Source organism: Bufo bufo, chromosome 4 (assembly GCF_905171765.1).
Source record: "Bufo bufo chromosome 4, aBufBuf1.1, whole genome shotgun sequence".
NCBI classification, from domain to species: domain Eukaryota; kingdom Metazoa; phylum Chordata; class Amphibia; order Anura; family Bufonidae; genus Bufo; species Bufo bufo.
Window position 1 is genome coordinate 494,453,638 of NC_053392.1, and position 20,368 is coordinate 494,474,005.

Sequence of the window (20,368 nt, forward strand, 5' to 3'; positions counted from 1 at the left end):
GTGCGTAGGCGGAGCCTTATCAACCAAACGACCCCGGAGGATGGATGAGAACTTCCAGAGGTTCTCCACTGGATCGCGCAGGTGGAGGATTATCAACCAAACAACCCCAGAGGATGGATTAGGAACTTCCAGAGGTTCTGCACTGGATCGCGCAGGTGGAGATGATCAACTAGACGACACCGGAGGATGGAATGGGAATTTCCAGAGGTTCTGAACCGGATCGCGCTGGTGGAGAATTATCAACCAAACGGCCCCGGAGGATGGATTGGGAATCCAGAGGTCCTTGTGAAGTGCACTAGAGAACTATCAACCACAGGACCCAGAGGGTGGATTGGAATACTCCAGCTGTCCTCCCTGGATCTGCGCAGGTGGAGGATTATCAACCAACGACCGTGAAGGTATTGGGAACTATGAGAGGTCCTCCTTTTCGTATAGGACACGGGCCCAGCTTGGTACCACACAGACAGGGGGCGGGGGGCCTGCGGTGATGAGGCTGAGGGGTGGGGGGGACCTTAAGAGCACGCATCTACCTCGTCTTTTTTCTTTTTTATTTTTTTTAAAGAAACTAGGATGCCCAAAGACAAGTGGGCAGAGAGGCAGGAAGGGGTTAACTGTTTTATCTTCAGGCACCTTGTACTGAACGATAGAATCCTCAGATAATCTGGGGCTGGCGGCAGGAGGTGGTTGGCCAGAAGAGGTTAAGCTGCCCTGAGGAAGGGGGCGGGGCCAAGCGGCTTCAGGGGGGAAGGGGTGAGTGGCGGGAAGAATGTGCACCTGTTATTAACCCCCTAGTGCCCTGACACCAGCGATCCTACATTGGGGGGGAGCCTCTCCGCTCTCTTCCCTGTTTGTCCGCCGGTGCATGTCCCCAGTTCGCAGCGGGGAATGTCGGGTCCGCATGTTGCACACGGCCACGCAGCGGGCAGGGTCAGCGATTCTCCCTTCCCCTTCAGATTCGAAAATCCTCTCCTACTAACGCGGGCCAAGCAGGGAAACACGCGGGCCAGAACACTGATGCGGTAAACGGCCGATCAAGTGGCAGTTAACCCCCTCCGGAGAGGGGCACTCTCACTGCGGCGCGTCCGCTCCCGGAAGGGGTGGATCATGGCGGTAGGTGTCGGGGAGCGGGAGCCTCCTCTGCTTCCCTCTCTGCATGTCCGACCGAGCGCTCCCAGACACAGCGGTGTGCTCGGTCTCCTGCTTACAGCGCCATTAACCCCCTATGTGCGGCCCAGCATGAATGTAGAGGGGGAATGAGGGAATAAGGCCAGAGAGTGCCAGCAGGACTAAACTCCCTGAGGATGTGAACCCATGAACACTACATAAGCGAGTGTCTTACCACTAGGACACTGGCAGCACCCCACCAGTCCCCCTGGAATCGGTGATCTTCCAGCCATAGGCTGTCCCTGATAACCAACAAGGGAGGGATGGTCAGAGGGATGGAGAGGGTTAAATATACTTACCTAGTCCAGTGTACTCACCTTCATCCTCTTCCCTTTTCCTGCCTCCATTTTCACCCTTCCTCTGGTCCAGCAGGGTCACCCCTTCAGCTACTGGCACCGTAGTGGCAGGACACTGGAAGAGGGACTTGGACGGGTGACCCTTCTGCTGGCGGGATGCAGGGGAGTGAGGCTGCCCTGGTCCAACTTGTCTTCTTGTGGGGGAGGAGGCAGCGTGGCGGACCAACGCTGGCGTGCTCCCCCCGGAAGAATAGGGAGGCGAGGCCTCCTATTGACACTAGAAAAAACTGAAGCTCTCTCTCCAGGCTGGAGGGGTATAGCTGCCAGGGGAGGAGCTAACAGCTTTTACTAGTGTCAATGCCTCCTAGACGACATAGCTATACCCACGGTTCCTGTCACCCCCAATAAATATGGGCGAGAAAAATCTTTTTTTTTTTCAAAAATGCTTTTTTGTAAAACTGAAACAAACAACAATAAAAAGCTGTCATATTTAGTATTGTCACGTCCGTAACAACCTGCTCTATAACAATAACACATTATATATAAAATAGTATCAACAAATATGCCACCTTATCCCATAGTTTCCATAATGGGGTAATTTTTGGGGGAGTTTCTACTCTAGGGGTGCATCAGGGGGTCTTCAAATGTGACATGGCAACTTAAAATTATCCCAGTCAAATCTGTCTTCCAAAAACCATATGGCGTTCCATTCCTTCTGCGCCCTGTCGTGTGCCCGTACAGCAGTTTATGACCACATATGGGGTCATATGGGGGGGGGGTAAACTACAGGGTAATCAGGGTAATAAATATTGAGTTTTGTTTGGCTGTTAACCCTTGCTTTGTTACTGGAAAAAAATTGATTAAAATGGAAAATCTGCCAAAAAAGTGAAATTCTGAAATTTCATCTCCATTTTCCTTTAAGTCTACTTTCACTGTCACATTTTGGCTTTCCGCTTGTGAGATACGTTCAGAGCTCTCACAAACGGTCCAAAACGGATCAGTTTACATTCTAATGCATTCTAAATGGAAAAGGATCTGCTCGGAATGCATCAGTTTGCATCAGTTCAGTCTCCATTCCGCTTTGGAGACGGACACCAAAAGTCTGCTTAATTCTTGTGGAACACCTAAAGAGTCAACAAAGTTTGTAAATTTAGTTTTGAATACCTTCAGGGGTGTTGTTTCTAAAATGGGGCCATTTCTGGGTGATTTCTATTATGAAAGCCCCACAAAGTGACTTCAGACCTAAACTGGTCCTTAGAAAATTGGGTTTTGCTTCTAAACTTCTAAGCTTTCTAACGTACCAAAAAAATAAAATGTAATGTACAAAATATTCCAAACATGAAGTAGACATATGGGAAATGTAAAGTAATACCTATTTTAGGAGGTATCCCTATGTGTTTTAAAAGCAAAAAAAATGTAAATTTTGAAAACTGCGAATTTTTAAAAATTTTGGGTAAATTTGGCATTTTTTTATAAATAAAAATGAAATATTTTGACTCTAATTTACTACTGCCATGAAGTACAATATGTGACGAGAAAACAACCTCAAAATGGATAAGTAAAAGCGTTTTAAAGTTATCACCACATAAAGTGACACGTCAGATTTGCAAATAATGGCCTCCTCCTTAAGGTGAAAAATGGCAGGGTCCTGAAGGGGTTAAATAAGTGTTTATGAGGTCAGGAGATCTGAGATAAGAGCTACACATGCTCTTAGATGATGGGGTTCAAAGAAAACAGAAACTGACAGCCTGCAAACAGACTGATTTTCAACCCTGTTTCTGAGAAACGGCTGAACATTTTTAATAAAGACCTGAAAAAAATATTTTTAGCTCAAAATGAGTAAAATGCAATCATAAAAAATGCCTCAGAGGGTGTACATAGTCTTTAAGCCATACAAAGTGCTTTAGTCAGTTGGCAGAAAGCATACAAGTATACTAGCTCATGCTCCAGTCTGCATAGAGGAAGCATTATTCATTTGGACTATTATGCCACTTGCAGAACTTACGTCAAAACTAGTGATGAGCGAATTGAAGTGCCCAAAGTGGAAAATGTAATTAGCCACGAAGCCAAATTTCCTCGTGCTTCATGGTAACGAATCAATTTTATCTGAAATGGGGTAAATAAAAAAATCTTATTCACCTCAACCGTTTGAGTGCGAAGGGCCTGCCGCCTCCATTTTGATTGAAGTTCCAGTGCGAAATCTTGTGCACTGTGACATATGACGTCACCATGCTGGCCAATGTGATGACATCATTGCCCTGTATCTTCAATCAAGATGGCAGTGGTGGCCTCTTCATGATCAAATGGATGAGGTAAGTATGTTTTTTTTAATTTTATTTTATTATTATTATAGACTTTAATATTGTCAGAAGCCCCAATCTGAGGGGTACAATGACGGGGATCGACGCAATCACTGATCCCAGTCATTGCACCCACTACTTACAAAGAAATGTGCTTCGTGATGAATTCATCACATAGCGATTTTTTGGTAAAATTTGGCGAAGCAGCCGAGTCGGATTTTCAAGAACTTTGCTCATCTCTAGTCAGAACCCTTCACACTTGGTGATATTCTCAGATCACATGGATAACATTAAGAAAAAAATTACCATGCACCCGTCCAAGTGCTTCTGTATGACATCTGGATCGGTATCCTTAACACTGAGAACACTAAGCTCGGCTTTCACCCCATCTAAGACACGCTTGCAATCCAACATCCTCTGTTCAAAGTTGGCCGGTTTCTGGAACAACTGGAACTTTGTATTGACCTCGCGCAGCTTCCTCTACAGAAAAAAAAGGGTTCATCAGAAAATTACATATTTTTACATGGCAATTCTCAATTTTATCTGCGCCATTCATTTTAGCTGCCATAAGGCACACATTCTGCTGCACTATTGTACAGACAATGCAGGACAAAAGTGTGCATCTCCAATATGGCCGCCCTAGGAACCTTTTTAAAACAAAAAATAGACAGAACATTAACAAAAAAAAACTTTTTTTCCCTACTGCAGACTCACATTTAATAATGAAACTAAAATGAAATACAAAAGACATTCCTATTAAAACACACTGTTTCTTAATTTTTGGTTCACCTTATTAACCTCTTAAGGACATAGGGCGTACAGGTACGCCCTTGTGCCCTGGTACTTAAGGACACAGGGCGTACATGTACGCCCTGTGTATTTTCGATCACTGCCGTGCGGCTGGCAGTGATCGAAACCCGGTGCCTGCTCAAATCATTGAGCAGGCACCTAGGCTAAATGCGCGGGGGGGTCCCGTGACCCCCCCATGTCGGCGATCGCGGCAAACCGCAGGTCAATTCAGACCTGCGGTTTGCTGCGATTTCTGAAGTTTCTGGTCCCCGCAGTCCCTGACCGCGGGGATCAGAAACTTTATATGCCTAAAAAAAAAGTTTTATTCACCCCCCCCTGCACCCCCGAATGATTTTTAGTGGCGGGAGGTGCAGGGGGAGGGTTGCGGGCGGTGTGGGCGGTGCGGGAGGTGGGCGGTGCGGCAGGCGGGATCGCGATCCCCCGCCCGCCTCCCCTTGTATAATCGTTGGTGTCTAGTGGGGATACCAGGGTGCCAGCACATTGCTGGCACCCTGGTATAAACGGCTGACATCTGCGATGCGATGTCAGCCGTTTAACCCTTTCCATACAGCGGTCCGTACGGACCGCTGTATGGAAAAGGTTAACAGCGCAGGGAGCTCCCTCCCTCTCCCATCGGGGGGCTGCTGTGCCTTTGCAGCCCCCCGATGGGGAGGGAGAGAGCCCCCAGAGAGCACCCCGAGAGATCCCCTCCTTACCCTTCCCCGTCTGCGAAGTTCTGAGCAGACGGGGAAGGTTCCCATGGCAACAGGACGCCTCTCAGGCGTCCTGCTGTCCATGGTGCTGAACAGATCTGTGCTGAAAGGCATAGATCTGTTCAGTGTAAGTAAAATACAGTACAGAACAATATATATTGTACTGTACTGTATTATTCAGACATCAGACCCACTGGATCTTCAAGAACCAAGTGGGTCTGGGTCAAAAAAAAGTGAATAAAAGTGAAAAAAAAGTAAAAATCAAAAAACACATTTATCACTGATAAAAAATGAAAAAAATAAAATTCCCTACACATGTTTGGTATCGCCGCGTCCGTAACGACCTGATCTATAAAACGGTCATGTTACTTTACCCGAACGGTGAACACCATAAAAATAAAAAATAAAAAACTATGATGAAATTGAAATTTTGCCCACCTTACTTCCCAAAAAAGGTAATAAAAGTGATCAAAAAAGTCGCATGTACGCCAAAATTGTAACAATCAAACCGTCATCTTATCCCGCAAAAATCATACCCTACCCAAGATAATCGCCCAAAAACTGAAAAAACTATGGCTCTTAGACTATGGAAACACTAAAACATGATTTTTTTTGTTTCAAAAATGAAATCATTGTGTAAAACTTACATAAATAAAAAAAAAAGTATACATATTAGGTATCGCCGCGTCCGTATCGCCCGGCTCTATAAAAATATCACATGATCTAACCCCTCAGATGACCACCGTAAAAAAATAAAAATGAAAACGGTGTAAAAAAAGCCATTTTTTGTCATCTTACGTCACAAAAAGTGTAATAGCAAGCAATCAAAAAGTCATATGCACCCCAAAATAGATGCCAATCAAACCGTCATCTCATCCCGCAAAAAATGAGACCCTACTTAAGATAATCGCCCAAAAACTGAAAAAACTATGGCTCTTAGACTATGGAGACACTAAAACATTTTTTTGGTTTTAAAAATGAAATCATTGTGTAAAACTTACATAAATAAAAAAAATTGTATACATATTAGGTATCGCTGCGTCCGTGAGAACCTGCTCTATAAAATTACCACATTATCTAACCTGTCAGATGAATGTTGTAAATAACAAAAAAAAAAAACTGTGCCAAAAAAGCTATTTCTTGTTACCTTGCCGCACAAAAAGTGTAATATAGAGCAACCAAAAATCATATGTACCCTAAACTAGTACCAACAAAACTGCCACCCTATCCCGTAGTTTCTAAAATGGGGTCACTTTTTTGGAGTTTCTACTCTAGGGGTGCATCAGGGGGGCTTCAAATGGGACATGGTGTCAAAAAAACCAGTCCAGCAAAATATGCCTTCCAAAAACCATATGGTGTTCCTTTCCTTCTGCGCCCTGCCGTGTGCCCGTACAGCTGTTTACGACCACATATGGGGTGTTTCTGTAAACTACAGAATTAGGGCCATAAATAATGAGTTTTGTTTGGCTGTTAACCCTTGCTTTGTAACTGGAAAAAAAATATTAAAATGGAAAATCTGCCAAAAAAGTGAAATTTTGAAATTGTATCTCTATTTTCCATTAAATCGTGTGCAACACCTAAAGGGTTAACAAAGTTTGTAAAATCAGTTTTGAATACCTTGAGGGGTGTAGTTTCTTAGATGGGGTCACTTTTATGGAGTTTATAATCTAGGGGTGCATCAGGGGGGCTTCAAATGGGACATGGTGCCAAAAAAACAGTCCAGCAAAATCAGCCCTCCAAAAACCAAACGGCGCACCTTTCACTCTACGCCCCGCTGTGTGCCCGTACAGTAGTTTACGGCCACATATGGGGTGTTTCTGTAAACAGCAGAGTCAGGGCAATAAAGATACAGTCTTGTTTGGCTGTTAACCCTTGCTTTGTTAGTGGAAAAAATGGGTTAAAATGGAAAATTAGGCAAAAAAATGAAATTCTCAAATTTCATCGCCATTTGCCAATAACTCTTGTGCAACACCTAAAGGGTTAACGACGTATGTAAAATCAGTTTTGAATACCTTGAGGGGTGTAGTTTCTTAGATGGGGTCACTTTTAGGGAGTTTCTCCTCTAGGGGTGCATCAGGGGGCTTCAAATGGGACATGGTGTAAATAAACCAGTCCATAAAAATCAGCCTTCCAAAAACCAAACGGCGCACCTTTCACTCTACGCCCCGCTGTGTGGCTGTACAGTAGTTTACGGCCACATATTGGGTGTTTCTGTAAATGGCAGAGTCAGGGCAATAAAGATACAGTCTTGTTTGGCTGTTAACCCTTGGTTTGTTAGTGGAAAAAATGGGTTAAAATGAAAAATTAGACAAAAAAATGAAATTCTCAAATTTCCTCCCTATTTGCCAATAACTCTTGTGCAACACCTAAAGGGTTAACAACGTATGCAAAATCAGTTTTGAATACCTTGAGGGGTGTAGTTTCTTAGATGGGGTCATTTTTGGGTGGTTTCTATAATGTAAGCCTCGCAAAGTGACTTGAGACCTGAACTGGTCCCTAGAAATTTAGTTTTTGTAAATTTCGGAAAAATTTCAAGATTTGCTTCTAAACTTCTAAGCCTTATAACATCCCCAAAAAATAAAATATCATTCCCAAAACAATTCAAACATGAAGTAGACATATGGGGAATGTAAAGTCATCACAATTTTTGGGGGTATTACTATGTATTACAGAAGTAGAGAAACTGAAACTTTGAAATTTGCAAATTTTTTTCAAATTTTTGTTAAATTAGGTATTTTTTGGTGCAAAAAAAATTTTTTTTTTTGACTCCATTTTACCAGTGTCATGAAGTACAATATGTGACGAAAAAACAATCTCAGAACGGCCTGGATAAGTCAAACCGTTTTAAAGTTATCAGCACTTAAAGGGACTCTGGTCAGATTTTCAAAAAATGGCCTGGTCCTAAGGTGTAAAAAGGCTGTGTCCTTAAGGGGTTAAAGGTAACCTATCCCTGGGATTTTGAGTATAGAGCTGAGGACATGGGTTGCTAGATGGCCGCTAGCACATCTGCAATACCCAGTCCCCATAGCTTTGTGTGCTCTTATTGTGTTAAAAAACCGATTTGATACATATGCAAATTAACCTGAGGTGAGTCCAGCGTGAAGGAGCCCAGCACCGCCCCGCATCCTCAGAATCTCCTCCTTGCTGCCCGACGTCAGAAAGCTAGAGCGCCGTAATCTCACGAGGCGCGAGCTAGCACATGCGCAGTGTCCTCATAGTGTTCCTTCCCTGCGCTGGCATCAGCCTCAGGGAAGGAACTGCGCAGATCGCGAGATTACGGCGCTCTAGCTTTCTGACGTAGAGGAGCAAGGAGGAGATTCTGAGGATGCGGGGTGGTGCTGGGCTCCTTTACGCTGGACTCATCTCAGGTTAATTAGCATATTTATCAAATTGTTTTTTTTACACAATAAGAGCACACAGAGCTATGGGGACTGGGTATTGTAGATGTGCTAGCGGCCATCTAGCAACCCATGTCCTCAGCTCTATACACAAAATCCCGGCGACAGGTTCCCTTTAATGCACTGTTTTTCTTTTGTTGATCTGAGGCTTATTTTTGCTTAATACACAAATTAGACCTTTGGTGCAATAAGGGCATCACCATTGTTCTTATTGCACCCAAGCTTCCCTCCCTTCTATGACCAGCCCCTCCCTTGCTGCTTTCTCAATGCCTGGCCCTGTCAATCAAAGAAGTGAGGGAGGAGCTGGCTACAGAAATGAGTGGAGTATGAGTGCAACAAGAGCAATGGTGACACCCTCAGTGCACCAAAGGCCTAATTTGCAAATTAGGAAAAAGTAACATAACTCAGAAACGGAGCCTCAGATCAACAAAAGAAAAACCACAGCTATGTGTCTATGAAAACAGCTTGATAAGGAGGTCGGCGGTGACAGATTCCCTTTAAGGTTTTATATATTGGCATTTGGTTAGAGATGTCTTTGCCCAGGTCTTTACAAAAATCTACGTATAACATGAAAATTGATGTGACTGATATGTGACTCATATCTGAGGCTCAGAGCATACAAAGAGAGACATTTATTAAGATCAATATTTGAAGAGGCATATCTTCTGACAGCCCATGCACAGAAAAGCAAATCTACGTCAGATATGACCAGGGATGGATTTGAGCTATAGCGTACGCCACTATAACCACAACCACTTGTTTTTTTTCTTAAAGTGGTGAGAGAGGGGTAAAGTTGGAAAAGGCAAATTTTTTTAACAAAATGCTACTTGCCAAAAAACGTTGGCTTTCAGTATGCCATAAAGAAATGGCCTTCATCCTTTGATAGATTCCCCCAAGAGCTCTGATAAATGACCTTAAGGCCTCATGCACATGACAGTATTTTCAGTCCAAACCCGATTTTATGCGGACCCATTCATTTCAATGGGGCCACAAAAGATGTGGCCAGCACACCGCGTGCTGTCCACATCTGTATGTCCATTCCATTGCCCCACAAAATGTCCTATTCTTGTTCGTTTTGCAGACAAAGATAGAACATTTCTACAATTTGAAAAAGAAAATGGTGGCATGGAATCCGTATTTTGCGCAATTTGTGGACCGCAATACACATATAGTCATGTGCATGAGACCTAACTTTATAAAACTTTTAAGTACTTTTAAGCCTATTCTGGAGCAGTGCACGAGGCTACAGCAAGTAAGGCAGACAACTTTTTAACTGCAGCCATATTTTTACGGCCAAACTGGAAAATAAAAAATACGATAATATATATCTTTGCAGCAGATAATGGTTGATGATAATCACAATCACAAAGATCTTTCTAAAAAGGGTACAGCACCAGGTTCAGATGTTTTTATGTTGTTTTTGAAGGCCAAATCAGATATTGATCAGAAAAGGAGAGAAGGTACTGACGACAGACGCTACTTCTAATCTTTTTTGAATCCATTTCTGGTTTTGGCTTAAAAACCTGCATCAAGAAACCAGAATGTGAGGCCGCACCCAAATATACTGCAAAAAAACATTATAGAAGTTTTTTTACACGGACTGGTGAAAAGTCGTCGCAGGGCAAGAAGACTTAGGCCTCATGCACACAGCCGTTGCCCGGCCGTGGCCGTATTGCGGCCGGCAAACAGAGGGTCCGCAATATGCGGGCACCAGCTGTGTGCTCCCCCCATCACGGATGTGGTCCCATTTACTTGAATGGGTCCGCAATCCGGAGCTGCGGTGCGGAACGGAGGCACGGAACCCCACGGAAGCACTACGGAGTGCTTCCATGGCGTTTCTGTCCGTGCCTCCGCACCGCAAAATAATAGAACATGTTCTATTTTTTTTGCAGTGCGGACAGATCACGGACTTCGCCCGTGCATTGGGGACCGCAATATGGCGGCCGTGTGCATGAGGCCTTAGTTGTAGCCTCTATCTGTAAACAGAGATACAAGAAGATACAGGGGTACTAGGACACCAGGGGACAGAAAGGCCCTACGGGATCACAGACGAAACAAAATAAAAATATCCCATCAACTGCTACAAGACGAACATGGAAATGTCCTATACTGTGTATTCTGCAACAATACAGCCTGCATTGCTGCGCATCACAGACGTCACCACGTGGCTGAACCTAAATGTTAGTGGTACTACTATATCAGGCCCTTTTGTTGGGTTAAAGCTGAACAAAGAAAGATATTTCAATTCGTTTTTCCGTCAGTTGCTCATGCAGCCTAAAATTGGTCGGCCAATATAGTGCAAGCCTTGTCTTCGATTATATCTACCTGTAGGATATCCAGTTGGGATCCTCCTCGAGAGGATTTGACCTCTGGAGCCGCCTGTAAAGCTGGACGGGCAGTTTTCTTGAGTTCTTCCAGTGCTGCTTCATGGCTATTGATATCAGCTTGGATTTTCTACAACAGAATAATTTTAGACAGTTATTCCATATATGTGACTAGGTCTGCGGTGTGTAAGGGCTCTTTCACACTTGCGTTGTTCTGTTCCGGCATAGAGTTCCGTCGTCGGGGCTCTATCCCGGAAGAATCCTGATCAGGATTATCCCCATGCATTCTGAATGGAGAGAAATCCGTTCAGGATGCATCAGGATGTCTTCAGTTCCGGACCGGAACGTTTTTTGGCCGGAGAAAATACCGCAGCATGCTGCGCTTTTTGCTCCGGCCAAAAATCCTGAACACTTGCCGCAAGGCCGGATTTGGAATTAGTGCCCATTGAAAGGCATTAATCCGGATCCGGCCTTAAGCTAAACGTCGTTTCGGCGCATTACCGGAACCGACGTTTAGCTTTTTCTGAATGGTTACCATGGCTGCCGGGAAGCTAAAGTCCTGTTTGCCATGGTAAAGTGTAGTGGGGAGCGGGGGAGCAGTATACTTACCGTCCGTGCGGCTCCCGGGGCGCTTCAGAGTGACGTCAGGGCGCCCCACGCGCATGGATCACGTCATCCATGCGCATGGGGCGCTCTGACGTCATTCTGGAGCACCCCGGGAGCCGCACGGACGGTAAGTATACTGCTCCCCCGCTCCCCACTACTACTACGGCAGCCAGGACTTTAATAGCGTCCTAGCTGCCATAATAACACTGAACGCACTTTGCAGACGGATCCGTCTTCAAATGCTTTCAGTTCACTTGCGTTGTTACGGATCCGGCGGGCACCTCCGGCAAATGGAGTACACCACGGATCCAGACAACGCAAGTGTGAAAGAGGCCTTACCTACTACATAGGATCAGTAGTTTGATGTCTAATTACAATGAGATAATACATGAATCTTTAACCACCTCAGCCCCCAGTGCTTAAACACCCTGAAAGACCAGGCCACTTTTTACACTTCTGACCTACACTACTTTCACCGTTTATTGCTCGGTCATGCAACTTACCACCCAAATGAATTTTGCCTCCTTTTCTTCTCACTAATAGAGCTTTCATTTGGTGGTATTTCATTGCTGCTGACATTTTTACTTTTTTTGTTATTAATCGAAATTTAACGATTTTTTTGCAAAAAAATGACATTTTTCACTTTCAGTTGTAAAATTTTGCAAAAAAAACGACATCCATATATAAATTTTGCTCTAAATTTATTGTTCTATATGTCTTTGATAAAAAAAAAATGTTTGGGTAAAAAAAAAATGGTTTGGGTAAAAGTTATAGCGTTTACAAACTATGGTACAAAAATGTGAATTTCCGCTTTTTGAAGCAGCTCTGACTTTCTGAGCACCTGTCATGTTTCCTGAGGTTCTACAATGACCAGACAGAACACACACCCCACAAATCACCCCATTTCGGAAAGTACACACCCTAAGGTATTCGCTGATGGGCATAGTGAGTTCATAGAACTTTTTATTTTTTGTCACAAGTTAGCGGAAAATGATGATTTTTTTTTTTTTTTTCTTACAAAGTCTCATATTCCACTAACTTGTGACAAAAAATAAAAAGTTCTATGAACTCACTATGCCCATCAGCGAATACCTTGGGGTCTCTTCTTTCCAAAATGGGGTCACTTGTGGGGTAGTTAGACTGCCCTGGCATTCTAGGGGCCCAAATGTGTGGTAAGGAGTTTGAAATCAAATTCTGTAAAAAAATGACCTGTGAAATCCGAAAGGTGCTCTTTGGAATATGGGCCTCTTTGCCCACTTAGGCTGCAAAAAAGTGTCACACATCTGGTATTGCCGTACTCAGGAGAAGGTGGGGAATGTGTTTTGGGGTGTCATTTTACATATACCCATGCTGGGTGAGAGAAATATCTTGGCAAAAGACAACTTTTCCCATTTTTTTTATACAAAGTTGGCATTTGACCAAGATATTTATCTCACCCAGCATGGGTATATGTAAAAAGACACCCCAAAACACATTCCCCACCTTCTCCTGAGTACGGAGATACCAGATGTGTGACACTTTTTTGCAGCCTAGGTGGGCAAAGGGGCCCATATTCCAAAGAGCACCTTTCGGATTTCACAGGTCAATTTTTACAGAATTTGATTTCAAACTACTTACCACACATTTGGGCCCCTAGAATGCCAGGGCAGTATAACTACCCCACAAGTGACCCCATTTTGGAAAGAAGACACCCCAAGGTATTCCGTGAGGGGCATGGCGAGTTCCTAGAATTTTTTATTTTTTGTCACAAGTTAGTGGAAAATGATGATTTTTTTTTCTTTTTTTTTTTTCATACAAAGTCTCATATTCCACTAACTTGTGACAAAAAATAAAAACTTCCATGAACTCACTATGCCCATCAGCGAATACCTTGGGGTCTCTTCTTTCCAAAATGGGGTCACTTATGGGGTAGTTATACTGCCCTGGCATTCTAGGGGCCCAAATGTGTGGTAAGGAGTTTGAAATCAAATTCTGTAAAAAATGACGAGTGAAATCCGAAAGGTGCTCTTTGGAATGTGGGCCCCTTTGCCCACCTAGGCTGCAAAAAAGTGTCACACATCTGGTATCTCCGTACTCGGGAGAAGTTGGGGAATGTGTTTTGAGGTGTCATTTTACATATACCCATGCTGGGTGAGATAAATATCTTGGTCAAATGCCAACTTTGTATAAAAAAATGGGAAAAGTTGTCTTTTGCCAAGATATTTCTCTCACCCAGCATGGGTATATGTAAAATGACACTCCAAAACACATTCCCCAACTTCTACTGAATACGGAGATACCAGATGTGTGACACTTTTTTGCAGCCTAGGTGGGCAAATGGGCCCATATTCCAAAGAGCACCTTTCGGATTTCACTCGTCATTTTTTACAGAATTTGATTTCAAACTCCTTACCACACATTTGGGCCCCTAGAATGCCAGGGCAGTATAACTACCCCATAAGTGACCCCATTTTGGAAAGAAGAGACCCCAAGGTATTCGCTGATGGGCATAGTGAGTTCATGGAAGTTTTTATTTTTTGTCACAAGTTAGTGGAATATGAGACTTTGTATGAAAAAAAAAAAAAAAAAAAAATCATCATTTTCCACTAACTTGTGACAAAAAATAAAAAATTCTAGGAACTCGCCATGCCCCTCACGGAATACCTTGGGGTGTCTTCTTTCCAAAATGGGGTCACTTGTGGGGTAGTTATACTGCCCTGGCATTTTCCAGGGGCCCTAATGTGTGGTAAGTAGGTAAATGACCTGTGAAATCCTAAAGGTGCTCTTTGGAATGTGGGCCCCTTTGCCCACCTAGGCTGCAAAAAAGTGTCACACATGTGGTATCGCCGTATTCAGGAGACGTTGGGGAATGTGTTTTGGCGTGTCATTTTACATATACCCATGCTGGGTGAGAGAAATATCTTGGCAAAAGACAACTTTTCCCATTTTTTTATACAAAGTTGGCATTTGACCAAGATATTTATCTCACCCAGCATGGGTATATGTAAAATGACACCCCAAAACACATTCCCCAACTTCTCCTGAGTACGGCGATACCACATGTGTGACACTTTTTTGCAGCCTAGATGCGCAAAGGGGCCCAAATTCATTTTAGGAGGGCATTTTTAGACATTTGGATACCAGACTTCTTCTCACGCTTTGGGGCCCCTAGAATGCCAGGGCAGTATAAATACCCCACATGTGACCCCATTTTGGAAAGAAGACACCCCAAGGTATTCAATGAGGGGCATGGCGAGTTAATAGAAATTTTTTTTTTTGGGCACAAGTTAGCGGAAATTGATATTTTTTATTTTTTTTCTCACAAAGTCTCCCGTTCCGCTAACTTGGGACAAAAATTTCAATCTTTCATGGACTCAATATGCCCCTCACGGAATACCTGGGGGTGTCTTCTTTCCGAAATGGGGTCACATGTGGGGTATTTATACTGCCCTGGCATTCTAGGGGCCCTAAAGCGTGAGAAGAAGTCTGGAATATAAATGTCTAAAAAATTTTACGCATTTGGATTCCGTGAGGGGTATGGTGAGTTCATGTGAGATTTTATTTTTTGACACAAGTTAGTGGAATATGAGACTTTGTAAGAAAAAAAAAAAAAAAATTCCGCTAACTTGGGCCAAAAAAATGTCTGAATGGAGCCTTACAGAGGGTGATTAATGACAGGGGGGGGTGATCAATGACAGGGGGGGTGATCAATGACAGGGGGGGTGATCAATGACAGGGGGGGTGATCAATGACAGGGGGGTGATCAATGACAGGGGGGGTGATCAATGACAGGGGGGTGATCAGGGAGTTTATATGGGGTGATAACCACAGTCATTGATCACGCCCGTGTAAGGCTTCATTCAGACGTCCGTATGCGTTTTGCGGATCCGATCCATCTATCAGTGCATCCGTAAAAATCATGCGGACATCTGAATGGAGCTTTACAGGGGGGTAATCAATGACAGGGGTGTAATCAATGACAGGGGGGTGATCAGGGAGTCTATATGGGGTGATAACCACAGTCATTGATCACGCCCCTGTAAGGCTTCATTCAGACGTCCGGATGCGTTTTGTGGATCCGATCCATCTATCAGTGCATCCGTAAAAATCATGCGGACATCTGAATGGAGCTTTACAGGGGGGTAATCAATGACAGGGGTGTAATCAATGACAGGGGGGTGATCAGGGAGTCTATATGGGGTGATAACCACAGTCATTGATCATGCCCCTGTAAGGCTTCATTCAGACGTCCGGATGCGTTTTGCGGATCCGATCCATCTATCAGTGCATCCGTAAAAATCATGCGGACATCTGAATGGAGCTTTACAGGGGGGTAATCAATGACAGGGGTGTAATCAATGACAGGGGGGTGATCAGGGAGTCTATATGGGGTGATAACCACAGTCATTGATCACGCCCCTGTAAGGCTTCATTCAGACGTCCGTATGCGTTTTGCGGATCCGATCCATCTATCAGTGCATCCGTAAAAATCATGCGGACATCTGAATGGAGCTTTACAGGGGGTTGATCAATGACAGGGGTGTGATCAGGGAGTCTATATGGGGTGATAACCACAGTCATTGATCACGCCCCTGTAAGGCTTCATTCAGACGTCCGGATGCGTTTTGCGGATCCGATCCATCTATCAGTGGATCCGTAAAAATCATGCGGACATCTGAATGGAGCTTTACAGGGGGTTGATCAATGACAGGGGGGTAATCAATGACAGGGGGGTGATCAGGGAGTCTATATGGGGTGATCACCACAGTCATTGATCATGCCCCTGTAAGGCTTCATTCAGACGTCCGGATGCGTTTTGCGGATCCGATCCATCTATCAGTGCATCCGTAAAAATCATGCGGACATCTGAATGGAGCTTTACAGGGGGTTGATCAATGACAGGGGTGTGATCAGGGAGTCTATATGGGGTGATAACCACAGTCATTGATCACGCCCCTGTAAGGCTTCATTCAGACGTCCGGATGCGTTTTGCGGATCCAATCCATCTATCAGTGGATCCGTAAAAATCATGCGGACATCTGAATGGAGCTTTACAGGGGGTTGATCAATGACAGGGGTGTAATCAATGACAGGGGGGTGATCAGGGAGTCTATATGGGGTGATCAGGGGTGATCAGGGGCTAATAAGGGGTTAATAAGTGACGGGGGGGGGTGTAGTGTAGTGTAGTGGTGCTTGGTGGGACTTTACTGAGCTACCTGTGTCCTCTGGTGGTCGATCCAAACAAAGGGGACCACCAGAGGACCAGGTAGCAGGTATATTAGACGCTGTTATCAAAACAGCGTCTAATATACCTGTTAGGGGTTAAAAAAAACACATCTCCAGCCTGCCAGCGAACGATCGCCGCTGGCAGGCTGGAGATCAACTCTCTTACCTTCCGTTCCTGTGAGCGCGCGCGCCTGTGTGCGCGCGTTCACAGGAAATCCCGCCTCACGCGAGATGACGCGTATATGCGTCGCTGAGCGCAGGGCTGCCACCTCCGGAACGCGAATCTGCGTACAGCGGTCCGGAGGTGGTTAACCTAGCGTTAAAGGGGTGGTCCTGGAAAAGATAATGATGACCTATGGGGTGCCCTGCTGTCACTGACGGCGGACCCCCTGCTCAGCAGCTGACGATTAGTGCAGAAAAAATGCTGTCCGCCTCCAGTGGCCTTTCTGTAAGGCTTCATGCACACGACCATTCAATTTTTGCAGTCCGCAAACCGCAGATCCGCAGAAAACAGAAGCCGCCTGTGTGTCTTCCGCAATTTGCAGAACGGAGCGGGCGGCCCGCCCATTGTAGAAATGCCTATTCTTGTCCTGCTATATTTTTTTTTTTGCAGGGCCACGGAACGGAGCAACTCCGTGTGCTGTCCACATCTTTTGCGGCCCCATTGAAGTGAAAATCACCGCTCATCTGCACAGCCCCATTGAAGTAAATGGGTCCGGATTCAGTGCGGGTGCAATGCGTTCACCTCACGTATTGCACCCGCGCGGAATTCTCGCCCGTGTAAAAGGGGCCTAAGGGTTCATGCAAACAAACTTATTTTAATTCCATTTCATTTTTTTTTTTTTACAGGTCCGTATACGGAACCATTCATTTCAATGGGGCTTGAATAAAAACATAAATGACTCCGTGTGCATTCCGTGTCCATATGTCCACATGTATGTTCCGCCAAAAAAAAATAAAAAATGAATAGAACATATCCTGGCATTGTTACAATAGATCTGAAAAAAAAAATGGATGTAACACGGACGTCACATGGATATCATCCAGTTCTTTTTTTTTTTACGGATCCGCGTTTTGCAGATCCCTAAATACATACGGTCGTGGGCATGAGCCCTAATACACATTTTGGTGCATTTTTCTCTTAAATTTAGTGAAAGCTAAGAACAGACCAACAAGTGCAGAAGAATTAGAATTTCACTAATACTTCCCAATTCAGGCGTCACTTTTGATGGGGTTCAACAATTAATACACTGCATGAGCAAACTGCACCCTCGTGTGAACAGGGCCCTTTGACTTCCAAACGTGCCTCATGATAAAATTGGAACAAAGGTTTGTAATTGGTGTCCATCGCATTAAATGTGCTCATTACAGGTACATCCTCACGTGACTGCTGCAGAATTCGCTGTGGATTTAACCCTCTCCATTGCACAGGGTGAATCTGCAGCATAAATTTTCTGTGCGGATTTTCATGGCAGAAAATCTGCAGCGTAACGTAGGACCAGTAAAGTGAATGAGATGCACACAGTGCGTATTTTGTATCTGCGGAAACTGACCCGTGGTACGGCTTTTAAAATCCGCAGTGGATCTACGACCAATGTATTATGATTTTCCCATAGACTTGAAACAATGAGTTTGTTAAAATCCACAGAAAATCCGCATCATATACCGCTCAAAAACCGTGAGTGCGGATTTAAGTGCAGTTTTTAGCCCATTTTTTTTATGTGGATTTTCTGCATACAAATCCACATCACACGAAATACTCTAAAAGGGGTATTCCAGTTAAAGATAATTATCCCCTATCCACCAAATAGGAGACTACTAGTCGATCAGTTGCGGTCCTACAGCTGGAACCCCCATCGATCACGAGAACAGGGGCCCCCAAGGAAATGGACAGAGCAGATGGTCAGAAATGGGCGCTGCTGCTCCATTCATGCATGTGAGCACACGAGAGAAACAATCTAATTAGGAAATGAAGGTTTCCTCTGTGAATTTGGTTTCAGCTAAAGTACAAGGAAACAAGTACATTCACATGTAATCCAGCAGATGGCAGCACAGTGTCAAAAAAATAAAATAAAAAATCCTTGTCAATCACGGTGTTAAAGGCACATGAGACCCGCAAGATATGACACTAGATCAGGGATCAGCAACCTTCAGCACTCCAGCTGCTGAGAAACTACAACTCCCAGCATGCACACTTAGGCCTCATGCACACGGCCGTTGTTTTGTTCCTCATCCGAGCCGCAGTTTTGGCGGCTGAGATGCGCACCCATTCACTTCAATGGGGCCGCAAAAGATGCGGACAGCACTCTGTGTGCTGTCCGCATCCAATGCTCCGTTCCGTGGTCCGCAAAAAATATATAACATGTCCTATTCTTGTCCGCGCTTTGCGGACAAGAATAGGCAGTTATATTAAAGGCTGTCCGTGACGTTCTGCAAATTGCGGAACACACACGGACGCCATCTGCAAAACACACAACGGTCGTGTGCATGAGGCCTTACTCGGCTGTTCTTGTAAGGCCTCATTCACACAGTCAGTGTTTGGTCAGTGATTTCCAACAGTCATTTTGAGCCAAAACCAGGTGCGGCTCTAAACCCAGAACAGGTGCCGATCTTTACCTTAGACCTTATGTCTGTGGAGGCTCCACTCCTGGTTTTGGCTCACAATCACTGATGCAAATCACTGACGTGTGAATGAGGCATAACTCCCATAGGAGTGAAAGAAGGATTCTGGGAGTTGTAGTTTCAGAACAGCTGCCGTGCCAGAGGTTGCTGATCCCTGCACTAAATACATGAGTTTGAATTAAGAGAAAAGTACAACATTAACCTGCGTCAAGGAGAAAATGTATCTGCATTCCAATTTCGACAGTAGACAGTGAATAAAGAAGTCCCTGAGGAACGCCTCACCTCCTCCCAGGGACCACAATACTAACACAGAAATAAGGGATTGAGTTGCAAATGAAGACATGAAAGACACGGCTGAGATACCTGAGCCTCCTGAGGTAATCGCAGGGCATCCACCCTATCGGTCAGGTACGTGGTTAGCTGTTTGTCCAGCTCTTCTAGGGATTCCTGCAGCGCTTGCAACATATGATCACTCTCACGCAGGGTCTGCAGGTGCCGCTCCAACAAAATTTGCCGGTTCACTGCCTGAGGGGAAAGAATATCCTCAGAATTGTAATCCAGCTTCATAATCCTTACACAACTTTCAAAGTCACCTTCCCTATAGCCAAACTCCACCTCCATGCCGGTATGCTGTTCCCGCAGGAAAGTCTATGGACTGCCTTCCCAGGGAATGTGCTGATACACAAGATAAGGACCTGTATAACTAAACAAGGCTCTGGAGCGATAGCGATCTGAAGGCCACACTGTCCCCATCAGAGAATACTGCAGATGGTATGACAGGCAAGATTAAAGTGAATAATCAGTAATATAATAAAAATCTAAAATATATCATAAAAAAAACTATGTCTTACTGACAGTCTCCCTTTATTTCTAGAAAAATCTGACATAAAAGTCACCGTTTCACATTTGCAGGTCTAGCTAGGAGGGGAGGGGGATTGCCAAAAAGCCACC

General features: G+C 44.5%; 1 protein-coding gene across 6 annotated transcripts in view; it reads right to left on the minus strand.

The window, feature by feature from the left end:
* The window catches only part of UTRN (utrophin), a 683,920-nt gene that overhangs the window by 461,999 nt on the left and 201,553 nt on the right, over positions 1 to 20,368 (minus strand). For all 6 annotated transcript variants that reach the window (XM_040429574.1, XM_040429571.1, XM_040429568.1 and 3 more), the window contains 3 exons: positions 19,781 to 19,942; positions 10,986 to 11,114; positions 4,067 to 4,240 (listed from right to left, as the gene is read on the minus strand). In XM_040429574.1, the coding sequence (XP_040285508.1) occupies positions 4,067 to 4,240; positions 10,986 to 11,114; positions 19,781 to 19,942 (465 nt within the window). The remainder of the gene's footprint in view (positions 1 to 4,066; positions 4,241 to 10,985; positions 11,115 to 19,780; positions 19,943 to 20,368) is intronic.